This window comes from Cyanistes caeruleus, chromosome Z (genome assembly GCF_971803275.1).
Source record: "Cyanistes caeruleus chromosome Z, bCyaCae1.hap1.1, whole genome shotgun sequence".
Lineage (NCBI taxonomy): Eukaryota > Metazoa > Chordata > Aves > Passeriformes > Paridae > Cyanistes > Cyanistes caeruleus.
In genome coordinates, this window is record NC_141732.1 from 41,209,127 (window position 1) to 41,231,675 (window position 22,549).

General features: G+C 35.6%; 1 protein-coding gene across 23 annotated transcripts in view; it reads left to right on the forward strand.

Moving 5' to 3' along the window:
• LOC111941807 (contactin-associated protein-like 4) overlaps positions 1–22,549 on the forward strand; it is a 207,361-nt gene that overhangs the window by 179,120 nt on the left and 5,692 nt on the right. For 18 of the 23 annotated variants that reach the window (XM_086866886.1, XM_086866901.1, XM_023945018.2 and 15 more), the window contains 8 exons: positions 574–744; positions 5,645–5,863; positions 9,294–9,533; positions 10,996–11,220; positions 12,595–12,728; positions 13,760–13,847; positions 21,128–21,346; positions 21,711–21,782. In XM_086866886.1, coding sequence (XP_086723012.1) covers positions 574–744; positions 5,645–5,863; positions 9,294–9,533; positions 10,996–11,220; positions 12,595–12,728; positions 13,760–13,847; positions 21,128–21,346; positions 21,711–21,782 — 1,368 coding nt within the window. The remainder of the gene's footprint in view (positions 1–573; positions 745–5,644; positions 5,864–9,293; positions 9,534–10,995; positions 11,221–12,594; positions 12,729–13,759; positions 13,848–21,127; positions 21,347–21,710; positions 21,783–22,549) is intronic. The other 5 variants (XM_086866887.1, XM_023945017.2, XM_086866896.1 and 2 more) reach the window with 1 other exon arrangement.

Genomic DNA, 22,549 nt, shown 5'->3' on the forward strand with positions numbered 1-22,549 from the left:
CAATGCTTTCAGCAGCCCTTTCAGTGAAAAAAAGGATATCTGTCATATTTAATCTAAACTTGAGGTCATTTCCTCTAGTCCTGTCACTTGTAACCTGGGAGAAGAGACTGGACACTGCCTCACTCTATGCTCCTTTCAGGCAGTTTCTGAGAACAGTAAGGCCCCCACGAGCCTCCTTTTCTCCAGGCTAAACAGCTCCCTCAGCCAATGCTACTATAATGTAGGTGTAGTACTTCATTCACGGCTGTGGTGTTTGTTTACATCATGAAAGGATACATCAGGCCATAACCAGACTTCCCAGCTGAGATGAAATCCATTTTGTTTCCTAATAATTGGGTTTTTGTTGCCTGAGCTGAGCGCCTTTATTCTTGATGAAACATTATTCTACATTCCCAATAATGCCTACCTTTTTGTGTTATGAACTAATAGGGAAGCTTCTGTGGATGTGAGACTCTCTGAACACTGCAGCCCATTCTTAGACCTGGGAATTTTCCTTTGTTTATTGGTTATGAAGCTTACACTAGAAATGTTACATAACACTGTTATCTATCATCCTCTCATTCTGTTAACCAGGAACATTTTGGAATTCAGCTTCCTTCAACACAGAGACATCCTACCTGCATTTCCCCACCTTCCATGGAGAACTTAGTGCAGATGTCTCATTTTTCTTTAAAACTACTGCTTCCTCAGGAGTGTTTTTAGAGAACCTTGGAATTCAAGATTTCATAAGGATAGAGTTGCAGTGTAAGTAACATGACTGATGGTATTTTTGTTGTTATTATTATAAAAATTGGATTTTATTTAATTTAAAGGGGGAGTATTTAAAAACTGTTCTCTACCTTTATTCTACTACTATTGCCAGATCTTTATCATTATTGAAAAAAATCACAGCACTGAGACTAAACAAGTATCCTTTTGAGGAAATTTTCTACCCCAGAGGTTTCCTCATCTAAGAGCATAGCAATCAGCCCCTGACTGTAAGATTGTTTCTGCTTCTTGTGTTCAGTGCATCTCTGCCTCCAAATACTCCTCCTCCACATTTTAAGACCAGGCATTATATATGGCTGTTGGGAGATTCACTCAGTCATCTTGTGTGACTCAGACCTTTTGTGGTACAGTATCTTAAGTCACACATTTTTTTAAAATTTTGTTTCATTTTATTTGTGCAGACACAAATTCTCAGACTTACAACCAGAAATAATTTTTTGTTGCATAAGAGAGAATTAAATACCCCACTTAATCCGACATGAGGTGACCGACGTAAAATGAAACCTCTATCTTAGTTGACTCAGTGTATTATTTTTACACTGCTCATTATTAAAAGAAAGAGCATTTGAAAGGATGAAGCATTTTTTCATTAGGCTTTTTAATTAATTTAAAATGTCACATTAATTGAAAAGTCTTATGCTTGCCTGGTGACTGAGAGTTCTTTAGAAAGAGCACTTTTTACCTAGGGATTAGACAGTTCCTCATTTTTTTTCCACATCAATTTTGTTATCAGACTCCAGTATTTTCTGGAGAAGATTACAAATAAATATATATGTAGTATTGCAATATATTACTATAGATACATTAAATATTTTTATTAAAAAGTAAAATAATCTGCTTTCTCATTTTTTTGTCCATGTTAACATCTAATGTTAATGAAACAGGTAAACACCTTCTGTAGGTAGTTTAATTATAGAATATTGTGTAGAGTATAAAGAATTTGGTTTTCATTGTCTCTAACTATAGTGCTGTATTTGAAAACTACTGTGTTTTCAACATTGTTTTCACCATGTTTTTTTGGCAGTATGATCTGCCTTCTGTTAAAGCTCCGTGAACTGTTTAAAGAACAGCAGCATTGTAAACTCAGTGTCATGCAACACAGAAAGTGTTCTGGATCAGCACTTCAGTGGAGGCTCTCTGAAGCAATGATGATAGTCTTGTCTGATTAATGATTTTCCATTTTCAAAATAAACAGTAAATCATGGAAGATTAGAGGAATGCTTCTGAGAACTGAATTTATTCAGACATTTGTCAGAAGTCTATAAGTTTTTTCAGAATAACATGAAGATAGACTTATGATGCTTGTCCCATTCATTCATGAACATACAAACCACAGCATTCTTATGGGTTTTAAATGACTATATGAGTAGGGAGGTGTGAGAGAAAGCAAAAGGCTGAAAAAGGTCTGTAATTTCAGCATCTAAAAAAGTAAATTTATCTCGTTATTGTGTAGCATATAGAGATATTTCTTCATTTCCGTAGACACCCTAATTTGTTGAGTGGGAAGACTTATTATTTTTTGTATGTTATATGTAAATTATATGAAGGATTGTTTTAGTGGATCAAGAGCTGCCTGTTTTTACTGAAGAAAATATCAATCAGAAATGAGCAATATATTTTTCCATCAAGAGTACCTTTTAAAAAAAAAAAAATTAACTTGAGCATTTCATATGGTATAAGATGATTTCGATTTCATCATCATATAAAACTCCAAATCCTTTATAATAAATGTGAATGCAAAATAGCAGCCTACACTTGGTATTCTACTAATAATTTCAAATAAATTAATGTCTTTTATTTGTATAATAATAAATAACAATAATGTAAATGTCAGATGGCACTGTTTTTGATGATGATGTGAGAAAATATTTAGAACTTATTATATCATTAACATTAGACATTCAGTACTTGGAAAGACTAGTTTTTTTGTAATACTTTATTGATTGTTTTCAAACTTTAATTCTTTTATTTATGGGGTAGTGATATTTAGACTTTGAAGTCTAGCTTCAAACAAAAAATGTCAGATCCAGAAACTCAATAGAAAATGTGAAACTTAGAGCTCTTCTATTGGTGTTATGAAGTTATAAACACTGTAGTGCCTCTGTGTATACATTCTAGAACATTTGCAAAAATGGTGTGTGCATCCTAACTGTATTTTATAACAGGTTAAGTAAAAGAAGATACTTGTCTCAAAGAAGATACTTGATTTCTCATTTTTGTTTTGCAATTAGTTATAAATGCATGTTGATCTTCTTCCTGATTTCCTGAAGAAGTAGTGGTTGAAAGCAACAAAGCCAATTCAATTCTGAAGAGTATGCTCTGCTAAATATTTATAGGACTAAAGGTTAAATGTTCTAGCCAAAGGCCTGGTTATTTTTTATTGAATGCTCACTGAAGGTTTATTTCCAAAGAGTTAAACAGAAATTTAAAGTAGGGTTGGAAACACAATGGTGTATTGATTTGGTTGGGCTTCTGCAGTTTCTTTGGAAGTAGTTCAAAACAGTCCAATACTCAACTACTGATGGCCTTTGTCTGCCCAAATTTACAACTTACTCACCAGGATGAGTGCAATTAAACTTTACATGATAATTTCCTATATAGAAAATGCTAGAATTTTGAATTCTGTAGCATATTAGTTGGTAATCCTTTTTGCTTCTGCACATGATGTTCACACTCAATACTCCGGATGGTTCTCCATAGCTGTGCTTTCTGTTAGTTGTTCTAGGCATAGCTGACCACTGACCACTCTCTATGATTACCATCAACTGCATCTTCCACTCCACTTTACCAGTCTGTAGCTGTGCTCTGCTTATGTTTGAATGCTAACTAGGTTTACAAGAGTTTCTGCAATGCTTAGAAAGTTTCTAAGTAACACCAATGTAAGTAGGACCCAAAAAATATGTTTGTGTTAGAAGAGAACTCCTGGATGAATTCCCTGTAATGCCTAAGAAATTACCAAAATGCTCTGTACCTATATCCTTTGTTGCAAGATAACAAATTTTAGAATCCAGTACCATCTTTCCATATCCCATGGCATATTTTCCTGGTGGTTCTTATAAATCCAAATTTTCTTTCAGATTTTCAGTGTTGCTGCTATTAGTAAAAATACTTAAACTATTGTGAACTGTTAAGTAATCATACATTTCACTTTTTTCTGACATATTCTGGTTAGTCTTCAGACACTGCGATGGATGACCATATACCCATTCTTGTTATTTTAGCCTTCATACATGGAATTTCAGAGATTGCTTCCCTTTTTTAAAGATTATGTTAATTTTTAGTGGTACTAACATAATTTATTATTTCAGTTATTCCAAAATATTTATTATGTGTTTTCTTGCCTTTAAAATGAACAGTAACATTATTTATCAGACCTGTCACTCTGATATGCTATTTAATGGGCCCATTCAGTGAGTTCAAAGCAGAACTTGTGTTTTCAGGCTTAACTCCAACAGTATCCAGAAGATTACAAAGACCTCTCTGCAGAAGGTAACATTCAGCAGAAATTCTTTTCAGCCAGTCAGATGGATTTTCTGTTGCTTTTATTCACCTACTGTGCGATTGTTGTTATTTTTCTTTTATCCCTCAATAAAGTGAAAGTGAGTTCTCAACTTTTTCTAAGTAAAATAAATTTATCCTAAAATTAATTTATTTTTCTGAGGATCTGTGTTTAGACATCAATTATTTCCTATTATTATATAAAACTGTTGATTTTTAAGCAGAGGAGGTCATTTATTACAAAAGGAATTCCATTTATAAATTGACTGCACACTACACTTTATTTTATTTAGTAAGTGAAATGGTTTATGTATTTTCCATTTAAATTTTTTGTCTTAGGTTCAACTATTATAGAAAAACACTTTATAGCAACAAGATTTAGGGCTTAAGGGATTGCAAATGTGTGACGTTTCTCAGTCTAAAGTTTGGTCAAAGAGGATTTAAATGTTTTTAAAAGTCTAATATATTTTAAAAGGTGAAAAGAAAGTAAAAATACTGCATGGAGTATTTTCTTCTAGTTCAGTAAATTCCTGTTTAAAATGTTGTTTGAAGCTCATCTAATTCCCTTGACTCCTAATTTTTTTGCTTTTCTGTGAGGATTCAATATTGTAAGTAGGAAGCTTTCTTTTTTTTGGATCCATGGAATCTTCTCTATAATCCTTTAATGAAATCCTTAGCAATTCAAAATGATGACTATCCATTGTCTAGGGAATACTTTTTTTCATACATGATTGTCTTTGAATATATGAAAGAAAGATTTTCAGAGAGAATATTCACAGTTTTCATATCTTTAGTTTTCTGGCATATTCCTTATCTTTTTATTTTAACCTGCAAAGATTCAGTTATAATTTTCTAGGCAAACCATGAAACTATGTAACGTGAAAGTTGCTTAGAGAAAAACTCAGTTTAAATCATAATTTTATAAACTACATCAAAATCTTCCCCCTGATGTTTGTAGAGACTGCATGAATAAATAATAAAAGTGAATAGACAGTAGAAGACGCTGGTTGGATTATAGTTGTGGTAATTTAAATATAGTTAACAGCAGCAATCAGTTAGTATGTAATCAGGAGATGCATTTCATCCAAACTGAAAAATCACAAAGCTAGCACATTTCACTTGTTTCTTGACTGCTATGCTCTCCAGGGGTTCACAAACTGATTGGTTTCCATGCCGTGCATAAATCATTGCTCTTGCTGCCAGTGAGTGTGAAGAATGAGCTGCAGGCCCCTGAAGTAAACTCTTCCTCTAAAACAATCAGTCTTATCCCATAAAATAGTAGGCTAAATCTTAAAGTAGCTTGTTCTGCTATTAATTACTTTGTGACTCAATTAATTATTAAATAATTTAAGTGTCTATTGCTACTATCCTCTTTTAGCTCCATCTGAAGTGGTTTTTTCCTTTGACGTGGGAAATGGACCTAGCGAAGTCATAGTGCAATCACGCCATTCCTTAAATGACAACCAATGGCATTATGTGAAGGCTGAACGAAATGTCAAAGAGGCTTCCTTACAAATAGATCAGCTTCCTCAAAGATCTCACAGTGCTCCACCTGATGGACATATTCGCTTGCAGCTCAACAGCCAGCTTTTTGTAGGTAGGTGCTCCATTGAATATTTCCTAATTATCAAAATAAAAATATGAAAATGCTGGGGTGAGGAGGGGAAGAAACAGTGTTGGCAACCAGATATTTTGAAAATGCTTTGTATGATGACATGAGAGACTTTGTGAGAAATCTGTGGAGTTATTCACTATTTTGAGATTCTAGATCTCTAAGTGCCTTGGGCAATATTTACTCCAGGACAGGATTTCAAATGAAGTTTACTTCTTTTGAAGGATAATCCAAGGATCTAGATCTACACCTTTTTTTGAGAGGATAAGTAATCTACTGAAGGAAGTTGTGCCATTTCTGTACTTTCAAGGAAATTCTGTTGTGTCTCTTTATCCACAGCTTCTCAGGTTAAAACACAACATTAAGGTATTTAAAGATAATGTTGGAAAAGTAGAAATGGCGTAAAAAAGAATTAATTAGCATTTATTTAGCTATTATAGAAAGCTATATAGAGCTATGTGTTATTTCCACAGTAGTGTTCTTAATGTAATATTGCCTTATGATGAATTCATAAGTTTCTGGTGTAAATGTTTTTTGTACAGTATAAGAACATTTAAAGCTGGCCCTACTTTTATAAAGACCTTTTTTTATGTCTGCTCTGAGAAACTCATATTAAATTAATATAAGTTTTATTTGCTGTGTATTGGGGAGGAATTAATTTAAGGGAAATAGTGTTCTTAAACTGTAGCTACAAAAAATGTGTATGCTTGTGAAAGAAATGAAATAAGGTGGGAATTCTTGTATGTTCTGACAAAAAATTTGTACCTGTGCCTCAAAAAGTATCAAGGGAAGAAGATGGAGACCAGACCAAACATTGAAAAATTTTGTATTTTGATTAAAAGCATAGAGAAAAAAATATATCCAATATATATTCATATATCCAATATATCCAAATATATCCATAACAAAAAAATATACCAAATGAGTATATTGTTACAGTTACAGTGGAGTTAGGAGAAGTTTTGAGATTAGTTTATATTCACAGTAAGACACTACATCTATTAATGGAAAGATCATATTTCTGTATTTTAAATTGTAAATTGTGTTGCTGTTCTCTGACTTGACTTGCCATGTAACTGCTATTACATGAATACCTAAAATTAGATTAATGAAATGGTCTAATGCTATTTGTGTTTTGGCACTATCAAGTGTAAAGATTTTTCTAATTATTTAGACAATTAGTTGGTCTTTATTTTTTCTGATCCTCCTCCTAAAAATATAATAATAATAATAATAATAATAATAATAATAATAATAATAATAATAATAATAATAATAATAATAATAATAATAATAATATCCTGTATTAACAGTTGCACTTCCTGGCAACTTTTTGGCCATTGAATAGAGTGATACTTTTTCTTAAATAATCTGGAAAATTCGAGTAGAATTATATACTCTTGTCCATGGACCTGACGTTATGAAAACTTTGAGTTATCTAGAGGCAAGTTGTCTAGTTTGTTTTCTTCAGATAATGTTCAGGTGAATAATTGTACTGGAATTGTGGCTTTGTTTTGCATCTGGTCTTCTTTTTTCACTCTGAAAATTCACGGAGGTCTGGGATTAATTTAAGGATTTAGAGAAAAATTAAATATAGATTGTCTTTAGAATGACATTTGCAGAGGCACTCTTTTCTTACAAGTCGTCTTAGTAATCTAGTACCTTCCTTAGTCACCAGTCACTCAGTCAGTAACATATGAAGACTGTGATCTCTTCAGGCTAAAACACTCTTTATTTCTTGTGAAGAAGTAAAGTTGTATACACTCTCATTTTTCAAAATCAGAACTAAAGCCTAAAGCAGCCCTCAAAACCATAGAATCATAAACTTGTAGAGTGATTAGGATTGAAAGGGACCTTAATGTAGTTCCAATTTCTTGCCACTTTAACAGACATGACATAAAATTGCCACCACCAGGTAGTTTTGTTCCCTTATAACTGAAAATAACAATAACTATGTCAAGATATTCCATGTTACACGAAGAATTATACAAACTTTGAAGAAACTTAAAATGAATGATCACATGGCAGTATTTATCCAAAAGAGAACTGGAAATGTATGAGAATTGTAGTTGACAGAATATTTTCTGCTTTTACTTCTTAAAAGAGAGCAAAGGACAAGCAATGTCAAAGTTGTGCAACAAAGGACAAGAGAGAGATGGTATGTAGGTTGCACACCTTGCTAAGCAACACAGATGAATAAAATGTTAAGTATCATGAAATGCACTAAAAATAAGGAACAGTTAAAAAAATTTGAATCAACTACTCTTGTTAGTCTTAGGATTGCTCTGTACAGTTATCATCTATGCTTAGTAGTCAGGTATAACCTGGCTGGTATTCCTCCGCCTAGAAGGGCGTTAACCTTCCTGTTATTGAAGAATAGACACAGCTTCCTTCTGAGACAAAGTATATTAGAACAAACTGAGGGGTATCATAGAATCTTTAAGGTTGGAAAAAACCTCCAAGTTCACTAAGCCTAATCTTTGAATGAACATGACCTTGTCAACTAAACCACAGCACTAAATGCCACATTCATTTTATTGAGCATTTCCAGGAGTCAGGACTTCACAACATCCCTGAGCAGCCTATTCCAATGCTTAATCGCCCTTTCAGTGCAGAAATTCCCCCTGATGTCCAACATGAACATGCCCTGGCACAGTCTGAGATTATGGCCTCTTGTCCTGTCACTGTTTACATGGGAGGAGAGGCACACCCCCACCTGGCTGCGCACTCCTTTCAGGCAGTTGTAGAGAGCCTCCTTTTCTCAAAGCTGAACAACCCCAGTTCCCTCAGATGCTTCTCATATGAATTACTCTCTCAAGCCTTTTAACCAGTCCATTTCCTGTCTCCTGGCACACTCCATCTCCTCAGTGTCTTTCTTGTAGTGAGGGGCCCAGAGCTCGAGGTGTGGCCTCACCTGTGCTGAGAACAGGTGGACAGTCATTGCCCTGCTCCTGCTGCCACACTGTTGCTGATGCAGGCCAGGATACCATTGGCCTTCCTGACCACCTGGGCACAGCTGGCCCACAGCTGCTGGCCAGCAGCCCCAGATCACTTTCCAGCAGGCAACTTTCAGTCACTCTCCTCTAAGCCTAAAGTCTTAGTCCCCTCCCCTCCCCTCCCCTTCCCTCCCCTTCCCTCCCCTTCCCTCCCCTTCCCTCCCCTTCCCTCCCCTTCCCTCCCCTCCCCTCTTTTTCTTGTGAATTAATAGAGTTTTCAAGGGCTCTCTGTAATTACTTGACAAAACAGAAATCAGATGTACATTTAAAGCTACTTATAAATATTTTCACATTAATAAGGTTGTGTCTTGGAAAGTCATAATATACTGTTCATAGGCTATTAAGTAGGCTTAACTATTAAGATGTTTTTACGTATCAGTTATTTTAAAGTATAAAAGCTCCTATAAATTTATTTTCAGGTGGAACAGCATCCAGGCAGAAGGGATTTTTGGGATGCATTCGTTCATTACGGTTGAATGGAATGGCCCTTGATCTGGAAGAGAGAGCAAAGATAACACCAGGAGTTGAACCAGGCTGTCCTGGACATTGTAGCAGCTATGGTAACCTGTGTCACAATGGTGGAAAATGTAGAGAGAAATACAGTGGATTTTCTTGTGACTGCAGTTTCTCAGCCTATGCTGGTCCATTCTGCAAGAAAGGCAAGCATGTCTTTTAGCTTTATCAGTTACTGAAAATGGGACCATACAATCCAGATCAAGATCTTCACATCCCCTTAGGGATATGTTTAAATGCTTGCAAAATGTTCGGTTTACATAATGTTGGTAAATATTCAGCTGAATTTACTCAGCATCTGTTGGTTTTGCTAAACACTTCTTTCAGAAATAACTTCAATATACGCCATTTTAGCAAGAATCATATTATCTGAGAGGATCAACATCTTCCTGCAACTTTTTGATTCTTTGGTACTATAGTAAATCTAGGAAATATATTTGTATGGTAGAGCATTTGGAATTCTGTCTTTCAAATAGTAATCTCAAAACACAGTCTGAGTTTGGAAAACAAACCAAGAAACAGAAGAAATTTAATCTACTTTTTGTGGTAAGAAGTAAGATCTCTTCTAAGAGGACTGAGCCAATTTTCCAAGTCTTTGGTGAAGTTATCATACTGATAGATGATCATCACAAGTCTTCACATCTGAATTTCAAAAATGGAAGTTTATCTAGAAGTTTTGGCGTTTGCATATCATTCAGATTTGCAAAAAAACTTGCTTCTTCCATGTATTAAATGCATTCTGCAAAGTACTAAACAGCTCGTGTTTCAGAACTTAATGTTCCTCTAAGTTAGCACAAAATCTGCCCTGTCATCACTGCCACCACAAAAATGAGGGAGCCATTAGAAGACTTTCCATATCTAGCACTGCTGATCTAATGCCACTGTATGAGGAACAATGTTTTCCTCCTCTGCATCCATAGAGAATAATGGTCGCACTGTAATATTCAGCAACCACAGCGACAGAGTAGCTTTTGTTGCTAACAGTGTTTGATGACCTAAATAATATCTTTCTGTCAGCTTTTGTCAAATACTGGGCCAGATTTCAGAAAATTCAAGATATTTTTCCAAAGTGTGAAAGCTGTGATCCAAAACACTAAGACAATTGCTTTTAGCAGAAAACATCTATGCAAAATCACGGAATTACAGAAGCCCTCTATAAGTGATTCGTGCATAAGAAAACCATAAACTGCTTCATATTTTCCTTTTATTTTCCCCCCCGACCGGTCTCTTGTACCACATATGTGTTTCAGGCTAAATCAAATCTATATGTTAGGATTTAAATTACTGCACCCACGTCTTTGTAGGAGCAGTATACATAGAACACAATATATTGTGCTTGAGGACTAGGAGGATCAATAGAAAATATCCTAGAAAAAAATGCACTTCTGCTTTTGCCCTAAACAAAGTTGTGCCTTATACTTCTATGTAATTCTAAATGTTAGTTTCATTTATATTTACTTTTTAGCTTTATCACAATAGTTTAGAATGCATTTTATTTTCTTCTGTGGTGTGGCAGTGTTAAAAAAATAACCAACCAACCAACCAAAATAAAAGATCTCTAGTGTTATTTTGCATTATATTTGAATATTGAATTATATTTTGTTTCAGAGATCTCTGCCTACTTTTGGACTGGCACTTCCGTGACATATAACTTTCAAGAATACTACACATTAGCTAAAAATTCCAGTTCTCATGCTTCTTCTTTCTATGCGGACATGACATTGACCCGGGAAGAAATTACATTTGCCTTTCGAACAACTCGGACACCAAGCTTACTGCTCTATGTCAGCTCCTTCTACAAGGAATACCTCTCGGTCATTCTCACCAGGAACGGTGAGTTTTCAGATTGGATGTCTGGAAACACTAATGAACATCATAAGTGTCAGCTCAGATTCTCTCTGATTTCCAGACCTGAATCACAAACTATGTATTGTCCTGTTGTTTCTTTAGAAAGTATGTTTTCCAGCTGCATCAAGCAATGCACAGGAAAAACATTCTTTCCACAGGAAAAACATTCTTCCTACTGTACTTTCAACTTCCACTACTGTTTTTTTATTGTGTTGTCAAAAATGTTTATTTCTGAAAATCCTTTAGAATTGTTTGGGTTTTAAAGTTCGGAAATGAAAATTAAAACTTACCTGAGCTGCGTTATACTCATGAGGCCTATTAATTCCCATCCTCAAAATAAATAATGAAATAAAATTCTTTTGAAAGTGTATTATCCATTTCCCAAATTAATCAGAGGTCATTTCATTAAATTGATTTCATAAGCTACGTATATACCAATGAAAATATATATATATATATATATATTTATCTGTAAAAGTACATGTAACATTTATTGATGCTTCTATTTAAGCTAAAAATTAATTGTTAGTTGGATCTTTCTCTTCCATACTTTCCTCTAAGTCTAGGTTTGTTTTATTTATTTAAGTAAAAAAAAAACACAGACTGACTTAAATCTTCAGGTTTATAAACAAAGACTCTTCGCAGTCACAGTGGTTCTGTGCTCAAGGAAGGTTCTCTGCTTTCCTAGACACATATTTGGATATAGAATAACTGCATTATCCTCCCCATGTGACATGAAACGTGTTGTTCATGTCTGCCTGGATCTGACATGGGCCTTGATTTCTCTAGCGTGAATTGAAAGCTGTGGTCCATCTGCAGCTGAGAAGGAATTTTTGACCAGGAAACTACATTGCCTCTGTGTTCTCCTCTGAGTCTTTGTGTGATTGCGTACAGATGGTATTCTGTGAGTTAACTATAGGGAATGGAAAGTGAACTGGGAGTTAGTACACTGCATTCTGTTTAATTTTCAAATGGTCAGAGGTTTACAGGACTGGACAGGGAAAACATTATTCAAGAATTATGAGTTATGTTTGATAAGTCACGGTTATGAGAGCTACTAGACTGAGTCTTTCTCAGTTGAATTTTGAAAGTAATTATAAAATTTCTGCCCAAATTTTAACTCAATAATCAAAATTGAGACAACTTACAACTATTTTTGCCACTATATCCTTCTTCCGACATTGCTATTACTCATTCTGTTGCCTTTAGTTTCTCAGTTATATCCATTTCTCATGGCTAAATCCTTAAACAAATCAAGCATTTGTTTTGCCCTTAAAGTAGCCCTGCGAAGCAGTATATAAAATATACTGCTTATAGTGTATGTAGTGTACTACAGTTTAGTTCTCTTTATCTCTGCAGGGAGTTTACAGGTTAGGTACAAGTTAGACAGCCATCAAGATCCTGATGTCTTCAGCATCACTTTCAAAAGCATGGCTGATGGACAACTACAACATGTGAAGATTAACAGAGAGGAGGAAAAGCTCTTTGTAGAGGTAATTCTGTTGGGGGGGGGAAGTAAATTATCATAGAAAAGTAGACAAGCAAAATGAAGTAAATACTTGCAACAAGGCAATTACCCCCAAATAAAATGTGCCCTCATATCTCAAGTAATCAAAACAAAGTTAACACTCTCATCATGCACAGTCAAAATTAATGTTAGCCAATCTCTTTGATGTTAATTTTGTTTATTTTAAAAAGTCATTATCAGCTCATAATTTTATATGAAAATGCAGTTAATTGTTTGATGGTTAAATTTTCAAAATTTGGTAAACTTGTATGACTGCTGTTGTTTGTTTTGGGTCTGGCATTTTCATTTTTTTATTTTTCATTATTTTTTATTTAAATTATGCATTTAACTACTGTACAAATATACACCCAGATAAAAAAAATTAAAGTCTATTTGTGGCCTCTTTTTACATCATAAAATTAATGTGGCTAGTAAGGGGGATATTTTTGGTCTTTCTGTGGAAATTTCATGAAAAGATAAAAACATTTATTTTGCTAATAGTTGATAATTAACATGCAAAAAAGTTTTGTTTTTTTTTTTTTAAATTTTAAATTCAAAGTGTATGTTACAATTTAGTATTTTGTGGTAGAACCTGGGTTTATAATGGTACTTGTCTTGATGTTGTTGTAGAGGTACCCTGAGAAGCAGAATATTTACAATATAATATTTGATCATTGTTAAGTTAAATATTGAGTGCCTTTTTAAAATGAAAAAAGACTTTTTCATATTCTTAAAGGTTTGCTATTTTTATTCATCTTAGAGGTGAAAAAAGAAGGAATCAGCCAAATCAATAAGATAAATAAAGGCTTATTAAGTGGGATGCTTAAGAATATGAGTTATAATCAGTGATCTAAGGAAGCTGAGATTCTATTTCCTGATGAGTTTTTATGCTATAAATAACAAATGCTTCCCTCAGACCCTCTTATTTTTAGCCTTGAGCTTGCCTGCTTTTTTTGAAAATATTGACTACTACATCTTTCTTTGTTCTACTTTGTTCCTCACTCTATCATTCTATAGGTTAACCAGAAGGAAAGAATGAAGTTTATTCTGTCTTCAGGCACAGAATTCAATGCAATCAAGTCTCTCACACTTGGCAAGATTTTAGGTAAGTGGAACACCGCAGCGTTTTCTAAAACTACAGGGTTTTCTAAAACATGCATCAAAATGTCTTTGTGAGACATGGAAAATAACGCGAATGCCATTGAAAGACATTTCATTTGTTGTGGATTTACTTTGACACAGAGTCACAATCAAGGTAGAAACTTCAGTCTTGTTGAAATACAGATATAATCACAAATAAGTGCTTCCTGAAAAAATTATCAAGTGGGTTCCATTAAAAATAATTGTACACTTCTCTCTCATTTTGCAATCAAGCATTAAGAAATACAACTTTGTTTTCTATGCTGGAGAAAAAACAAATCAAATTCAAATAGTACACAAAGATGATATAATACTATTAATCATGTATCGTACTTGAAAAACTTCCTGTGATTAGAGTTTGATGCAAACAATTGTGAAGAATATGGTAATGTAAGTCAAATCGGTTGGAGATTCTATTTCTCATGATGAGTCCTCAAAATATGCCTGTTTCTCTGCAATAAGGATGAAAATGAAATTTACCTATCTACAATGACCATTTTTTATGTTCTTAAAGGAAAACAGCAATAGCCTGGACTAAAATTCTCAAGATCTTGTTATTTTCCTACCTTTCACATTGGTAAAACCCAATGAGAGAGGAAGATTTGACGCTGGTGCAAATTTAAAGGATACTTCTCTTTTAATTAATTTCACAGAATCATAGAGTGTTTTGGGTTGAAAAGGACATAAAAGATCATCTAGTTCCAGCACCACTGCTGTGTTCTGGAACACCTTCATCCAGACCAGGTCATTCAAATCTTTAGCCACTGGCCACTTCCCATGAGGACATGCACTGCTTCCCTAGGCAATCTGTTCCAGTGTCTCTCACCCACAAAGGCATAGAATTTCTTCCTCATTTCCAGACTAAATCTACAATTGTTAAGTTTAAAGCCATTCTCCTCTGTCCTATTACTACAGGCACATGTCAAATGTCACTCGTCAGCTTTCTTGTAGCCTCCTTTAGGTACTGGAAGACTGCTATAAAATCACCTTGGAGGCTTTTCTTCTTCAAGCTTGAACAACCGCAACACTCCCAGACACTCTTCATAGGAGAGCTGCTCCAGTACTTTGATCATCTTCACGGTCCTCCTCTAGACGTGCTCTAAAAAGTCCATGCGTTTCTTGTGCTGGGAACCCCAGAGCTGAATGCAGTGTTCCAGGTGTGGTCTCACCAGAGCAGATGAGAGGCACAGAGTCACCTCCCTTGCTCTGCTGGCCCCGATGCTTTGGATGCAGCCCAGAATCATGGAATGGCCTGGACTGGAAGGCACCTAAAAGATTGCCTGGTTCCAACCTCCCTGTGATAGGCAGGAACACCTTCTGCTAGACCAGGTTTCTCAGAGCTGCATCCAGTCTGGCCCTGAGCAGTCCCAGAATACAAATGGCATTTGGACTGTGAGTGCACATTGCTGGCCCATGGTTGTGCATCTTGTCCACCAACACCCCCAAGTCCTTCTCCTCAGGGCTGCTCTCAATCCGTTCACCCCCGAAGTCCGTATTGATAATGGGGATTGCCCAGATCCAAGTGCATAACTTTACACTTGCCATTGTTGAATTTCATGATTCACTTGGTTCCAGTCTCAAGCATGCCTCTAGGTGGCATTCCATCTCCCAGGTGTGTCAATGGAGACATCCAGTTTAATGTCATCCACAGACTTGCTTCAGATGCATTCAATCCTACCCTTGGTGTCACTAGAGAAGACATTGAGCAGAAATGGTATCAGTGTGGGCCCCAGAGGAGCAACACCTGTCACCAGTCCCTGTTTAGACATTGAGCTGCTCTACACAAATGTTTGAGTAAGGAGATCCAATTAATTCTTTATCTGCCAAATAGGTGGCTGTTGTTTTCAATTATGAGTGTTATCTGTAACAGGTAGTAGAATAATTTTAAATATATAATAAAATGCATACAGTGATAGTTATTTTTATGAGAACAATTACTAAATGCTTAATAGCTTAAAATGTATTAAAGAAATTTAGAAACCATGTTTATAGACCATAAAAAAAATCTTAGTTATTGTTTAGTTATCATTAGGAGAATCTCAGTGTAGCTGATTTGTTTTCTTACTGGAAAACTAAGTACCTCTAACACAAACAGAAATATATATTTTTGAAATGTAGATTTTAAAACTAAAACTCACAGTCCAGAAAAGAACTGGCATGTAGATGTGCACAGAAAATTGAAAAGAGAATGATCACTTAAGCATAACTTTAAAGCAATATTAGCTGAAATATAAACTACGACAAGAAAATTGATACGAACATTTCCAAACTTTACAATTTGATGATAAATTTGAATCAGGAATGTATAATATTTTGAAGTGTTGTAATTTATTGCAGTCACACTCATGTAAGGCTAATACCACAGTGACCAGTACAGATTAAAAGCTTCTTTCATCTGTTATATAACACCAAAAATTATATCCATTTACTTAAAAATGCATTTGATTAAATTTATGGAAATTTACATTTTTAGACAAATTGCATATTGGTCTTTTGACCAGGACCAATATTATGTCTTCCAAAGAGCTATACAGTTACAAAATTTCAGAGGCAGAATTTTCTTCAGTTATATGATAATGTCGTGGCTTTAAACCAGTAACTAAAAAAAGATTCTTATTTTTTGCTGTGAGATATGGATTAGAACAAGAGCAGAACAGGCTTAAAACTTATAAGGAATAAAGACAGTTTATTAACAAAACTACAAGAATAACAATACCAGAATAAACTTCCAGAAAACCTTTTTTTATCCCCCACTACCCACCATTCCCTTGTTCACATGACAACAGAGACAAAAACTTCGGAACTTTGGTGTTTAAAACAGTCCCAGTTTTTGCTAGAGTCTTTTCATCAGTCTTTGTAGAGAAACAGAAGTCTCTTTCTGCTAATCTATGGAGTTTCTCACAAGAAAACTATTTCTGCTATAGTTTTCTATTGCCCTGATGTTAGCTGCCCAGAGCTGCTATTATTAGAGCCCACTCCTCCCATTTCACATCACTCTGAGGTGTGTATGGGCCATGAGTTTAGGGATGTCATTTTAAGGATGAGTTATTCAAATGTAAAAGTCTTCTTCATCTGCCTCTGTGAGCTTCACTAGAAAACAGTTTTTTCATTGCCCCCCAAGGCTTCAAATCTTCTAGCACTTCACTGTATCACAATTACTCTACTTTTTACTCAAAATCTACACTTTGAACACTCCATTCCTCCCTACATACTCTATCATGAATTAAAGGAGTTCTTTCAGGACTTTATTGTCCATCTCCATAGCTTTAACAAAAATATTTCATCTTAATTAATGCATCTCCTTATTCTCTACCTTTTCTGAAGCTTCTTTTCTTTCCTGTCACTGGTAGTTTATAAAGTCTCTTTTCATGTTGATCACTCTCTTTTTCCCTCTCTGGATAAAAAGATTAATCTGCAAGTCTCATCTGGGTAATAAAAGGGTTAAAATCTTGCCCAGGCTTTTGTAGATGGCTCTGTGACCTCTGCCGGTGCAGGAGCTAGAGCTGTTTTCGATAGAAGATTCCTCATGGCTGTTCTGGAAAGTGTAGTCGCTGCCTCAGCCCACTGCAGGTTCAGAGCCCCTTTCTTTCTTCACTCGGCAGTTTATAGTAAATTTAGTCACAGCAAAACCTGCAGCCGAGCCAGAGACTGGCCTGGCCCGGCCAGAGCCCGGGGCAAGCCCTGCAGGCCCCATCTCCCGGCCGGGAGCCGCTGGGCCCAGCCCAGCCCCCACCCGGCCGCATGGCCTGGGCAGGGAACGGGAGGCCTGAAGCTCTGTTACCTTTCACAGCCAGGAAACAAAGAGCCCAAAAGTGCCCTGACTTTACATCTTAAGGTAGGGTTCACAAGTTGATCCCACTTTTCAATGGTCAAAACTGCTGTCAATTCCCAGTAATGACCGATAATTGGTCAGGAGAAAAGACTCCCATCAGTCCCCAGCAACTTCAACTTCCTTAGCTCTCAAATCCACCTTAAAGGTAAAGTCACCCTATGACAGATGACTTTGCAATGATACAGCAGTGCAAAGCAGAGTTACAATGACCTCAAGTGGGTCACTTAACCCAATTTGACTCAGAATCTGTCCTGAAGAAAACATACGTTTCTCCCCCTTTCAAATGAGAGTTATTATTTCTTTTATAAATCTGATTGCTTTTCATTCTGATTCCTGTGAAGTCCTATCTAGAGTCTGAAGAAGACTTCATGAAGGCAGAGGAAAAAAGTAATGAATGTTTGTTGCAGTGAAGAGGTCTGAACATAAGGAGTTAACAAAATGTGAAATCATGTATTTCTCGTACTTAAAAATGTTCAGGAAAACCACACAAGGAAGTTGTTTTTTTTTTTTAAAGTGTTATCTTCAGTTGGAGAAGTACTTTTCTGAGCTCTTCTGCGTTTGAGCATGACTCACTTTTTTTCTTCAAACAAAACTTGCGCAGAATCTCCTGCTCCAGCTGGATCCCTATAAATCTATGGGACCTGTTCAAGCAAGAATACTCAAAACACTGGCTGATGTCACTGCTAGGCCTCTCTCAGTGGTTTTTGAATGATGGAATCTGTACAAGTTCCAGTTGACTGGAAGCTTGCTGATGTTGTCCCAGTTTTCAGTGAGGGTAAGAAGACTGACCCAAGAAACTACAAGCCTGTCAGTCTCAGTTCAGTGCCTGGTATAATTATTGAGAAGGTTAATCTGGAAGGCACTGAAAAACAGCTGAAGGACAATGCAGTCATTAATCACAGCCAGTACAGGTCCATCAGAGGAAAATCTTGCTTATGAAACGAAATTGATCAAGGGAAGCCAATTGACATAATCTTTTTCAGTAAATCTTTTGAAGCTGTCTCTCACAGGATCCTTCTGGACCTAATATCCAGCTCACAGCTGGATTAACATATCTTGGGATGGGTGAACAACTGGGTTACAGATCAGGCACAATGGGTTACAGTGAATGAGGTGACATCAGGCTGGGAATCTGTCACTGTCCTGTGCTCTTCAACACCTTGATAAGTTACTTAGATGCAGGACTTGAAGGTACAGTAAGTTTGACAGTGATACGAATTTAAGAGGAACTATTGTCTCCCTTGAAGGCAGAGAGAGAGGCCCTATAGAGAGATAGCAACAATTTAGAGGGCTGTGAAGTTGCCAACTCTATGAATTTTAACACAGATAAGTTCCAGAATCTGTAATTGGATGCAAAGATATAATGGGGAACAAGATGCTGGGAAGCAGCACTGCAGAAAGGGACCTGGGTTCTGTGGTGAGTTGAACATGAGCCAGCAGTACCCTGGCAGCCAGGAGGGCCAACCCTGTCCTGGGGGGCTTCAGGCACAGCATCAGCAGCTGGGCAAGGGAGGGGATTGTCCCCTCTGCTCTGAGCTGGGCCAGCCTCACCTCGAGGTGTGGATGAAGTTTTGGATGATGTAATGAAAGATATAAAGCTATTAGAAGGCATCACAGCTCTTTTCTTAAAATGTTCTAATAGGAGCTGTATATCTGATGTATTTCTTTGTGACTGCTTCACAAGGACAAATGATTGAAACAGTTAAAGAGAATTACTGAGTGTGTTTTCCTTTTTTAGGGATGTTTTTTGTTTGTTTAAATTAAGAAGACAATATAGGTGGAGTAATTTTGTTTATGGTGAACTTGGGTACACTTAGCAAATTAATTGCTCTTAAGATACTTAAGGAAGCATAGCTTCAGTTTACAGTGATATACAGTCCCCAATAAACAACTTGTGACTGTTTTTGAATGTCACTTTCAGTCAGTTAAATTCTACTTAGTGGGAAAGTGAATGATGGTGGTCTTCCCCAAGCCCCTTCACTTTTATCATCAAGATTAAATCAATATAAAGCCTTCCTTTATCCCAGCAATATTTTCTAGTCAAGGAGTCAAGTGAAATCAAAGGATTTAAAATATTTCCTTTTCTATTATACATATAGAAACTAAAAAATAATAGAAACTACTCTCCTCTTGAGGTTTTCAATGTGACTCATATTTAGAGATATATTTTTATCACAGGAGGTTTGTGAAAATATTTTCTTGCTACTTCAGTGTTCATATTTTTCTTAAAGCATCCCATCCTGTCAGATCCTTCAGTGCATAGATACTGAAAACAGCTGCAAAGAAAGCAGAGACAGCCAGCATCTTATGTAATCCATCCATGTAGGTGAGAAGACTTTTGGCTGGCGTCCATCTATCAAGTAGTCTATTATCACTGCACTAAGCAGAGATTAGTTGAGGAAAATGTTACTCTGCTATATTGCAACATTCTATCTGAAGACATTATCCCATTTTTCACTATTAGCCTAAACTTTATTGAGGTTTGTACGGTAAAACTTAAAATATTATGGTAGTTATTGTAAAGATCACTAGTTCATTTGTGGGTTCCAGGACAAGTTGGAAGTGAAAATGAATGAGATAAAATTACCACTTCATTTGCAAACTTATTTCTGAGTCCTCCTTTTATAACTAATACTTCCAGAAATTTTGCTTGAATTAGAACTGTCAGAGTAAAGAAACTGTTTCCTGCATCAAAAGTAGTGCATTAGTGAGCATTATCTTGTGAATTGACAGAGAATTCTAACATGCACTGTACTTGTCATGTTGGTAGACAAAGTGAGGAGGTATCTTCTTTTTTCTTTTTTCCCCTCCCCCTTTGTAGTACCAATAATGGTATCGTATTTTAAAATGTGTAGTAAATTTGATCACTATTTATTTTTTAAATTTTCACAGAAAATATCTTGATGGATTTCCAGGATCTGAGGATCTGAGATCTTCAGGGTTTTTGTTTTGACAGACTTGGTGGTTCTGGAATGGAGTAGATGTATGCGTCTATGGAATGAATATATTCCAAAATTATTCATTTATGAGAAGAAATCGAATAAAATGCATTTTTCTGGAATCCATTCTTCAATATTATATTTTGCAGAGTCAAAAATGTTGCATTTTCATTTAAATACTTTGTTTACACTAGAAAATTTTTGCTTTGGCACTTGCTATAGGAATTTAAAGGCATTTCCCTCAGCAGATTAGCAATTGTCATCTGTTCAAAAAAAAAATGGGAGGAGGCTTGAGTGGGCCTGACTGCCTTTTCATTAAAGTCAGACAAGAAAGGGATTCAGTGAATCTACATATGTTGCTGCAATTCAAATATACTCAGAGGAACACAGGTTAATTATTCATTTATTCTTCTGACACTTTATTTTGTACATTTGTACTATGATTAATTGTGTTCTGTTCCTTTTGATTAACAGAAAACAGCGATGTAGATGAGGAGACTATGAAGGCAAACTCTCAGGGGTTTGTTGGCTGTCTATCTTCAGTGCAGTTCAACCACATTGCTCCTTTGAAGGCTGCACTGCACCACAGCAGCTCAGCCCCTGTCATTGTAAAAGGGCGTTTCACTGAATCCAACTGTGGTACTTTAACTGGAGCTGACTCAACATCAAGTGAAACAACCCATTCATTTGCAGGTAGCATATGGTTATCACTTGTTCTGATCTCTGAAGCAAAATCCAAATAGAATACTCATGACCTGAATCACAACTGACTTTTTATTTTTCCATGTGGGTTAACATCTCAGGAGTAGTTTGTAAATAATTCTCTTTTATATGTACTTGCTTCCTTTTTTCTAGCTTTTCTCTTTTCATCTGAATGTTTGCATTTTTCTTTTTATCTCTGCAAAGTGTCATCTACATTAGTGTTCTGTGCATGCTTACTGACCCACACTACTGCCACTGTGCCATATTGTAAATGAACTATAACAGCATAAGAATTTCTTAAAAAACACGTCTCCTATTTGTCTGTCGTTTTCTTTTTTTTTTTTTTCTGCTGCAGATCACTCTGGACCAATAGATGAGGGAAAGCCCTTAGCTAATGCAATCAGAAGTGACTCTGCAATTATTGGAGGTAATAGGGACTGCAAAAAATCCACAGGAACCGTTTTTTCCTAACTGTGAATCTGTTAGTGATGAAGTCAGTTTAGCTCTGTGTGCATACAGAAACTAGTAAAACTCTTCATTTTCACTACACTTGGTAGACTTTCTTATTACATAAATTCAGCTGTGTTTTCATATATTGAAGCATTCTGCTGAAAAACAAGGTAGTAAGGACAGAATTTCAACTTGCATAATAGTGGAGTCTATGACTTCAAAAAGTACTTGGATTTGTTGTGAAAAAAGAATATATTTAAGAAAGAACCATCATTTCTTCTTGACTTCATCAAAAATTACCTTTTGCTACAAAGTCAAGTTTAAAATCTGCTTTAATAAATCTGAGCAACAAAGACTTTTTCTTGAGAATATGAGGTTTAACACTGCTTGAATCAATCCTCTGACAGTCTGAGGAAATTTTATCCTGGTTTCCTGCTGTTTGGAAGAAAATGTACTCTTGGAAAGACTTTCACATGCATTGATTTACACCTTAAAATTCATGTTAAAAAAAAAAATATATATATATAATAATAATAGGCTTGAAATATATCTCTTCTTCATTTTCTTCATATTTCTTTTGGACGTGTTTATCAGCTCAGATAGAACTACAATTGACCATTCATAAACTTTTTTCAAAATACATTTTTTTTATCAGAATAGAAGAAAAACCATGTAGAATTCAGTTACTTCTGAACTGAATATGGTGATAGCTCCTTTACCGTTTATGCCTATCAGAACAAATAG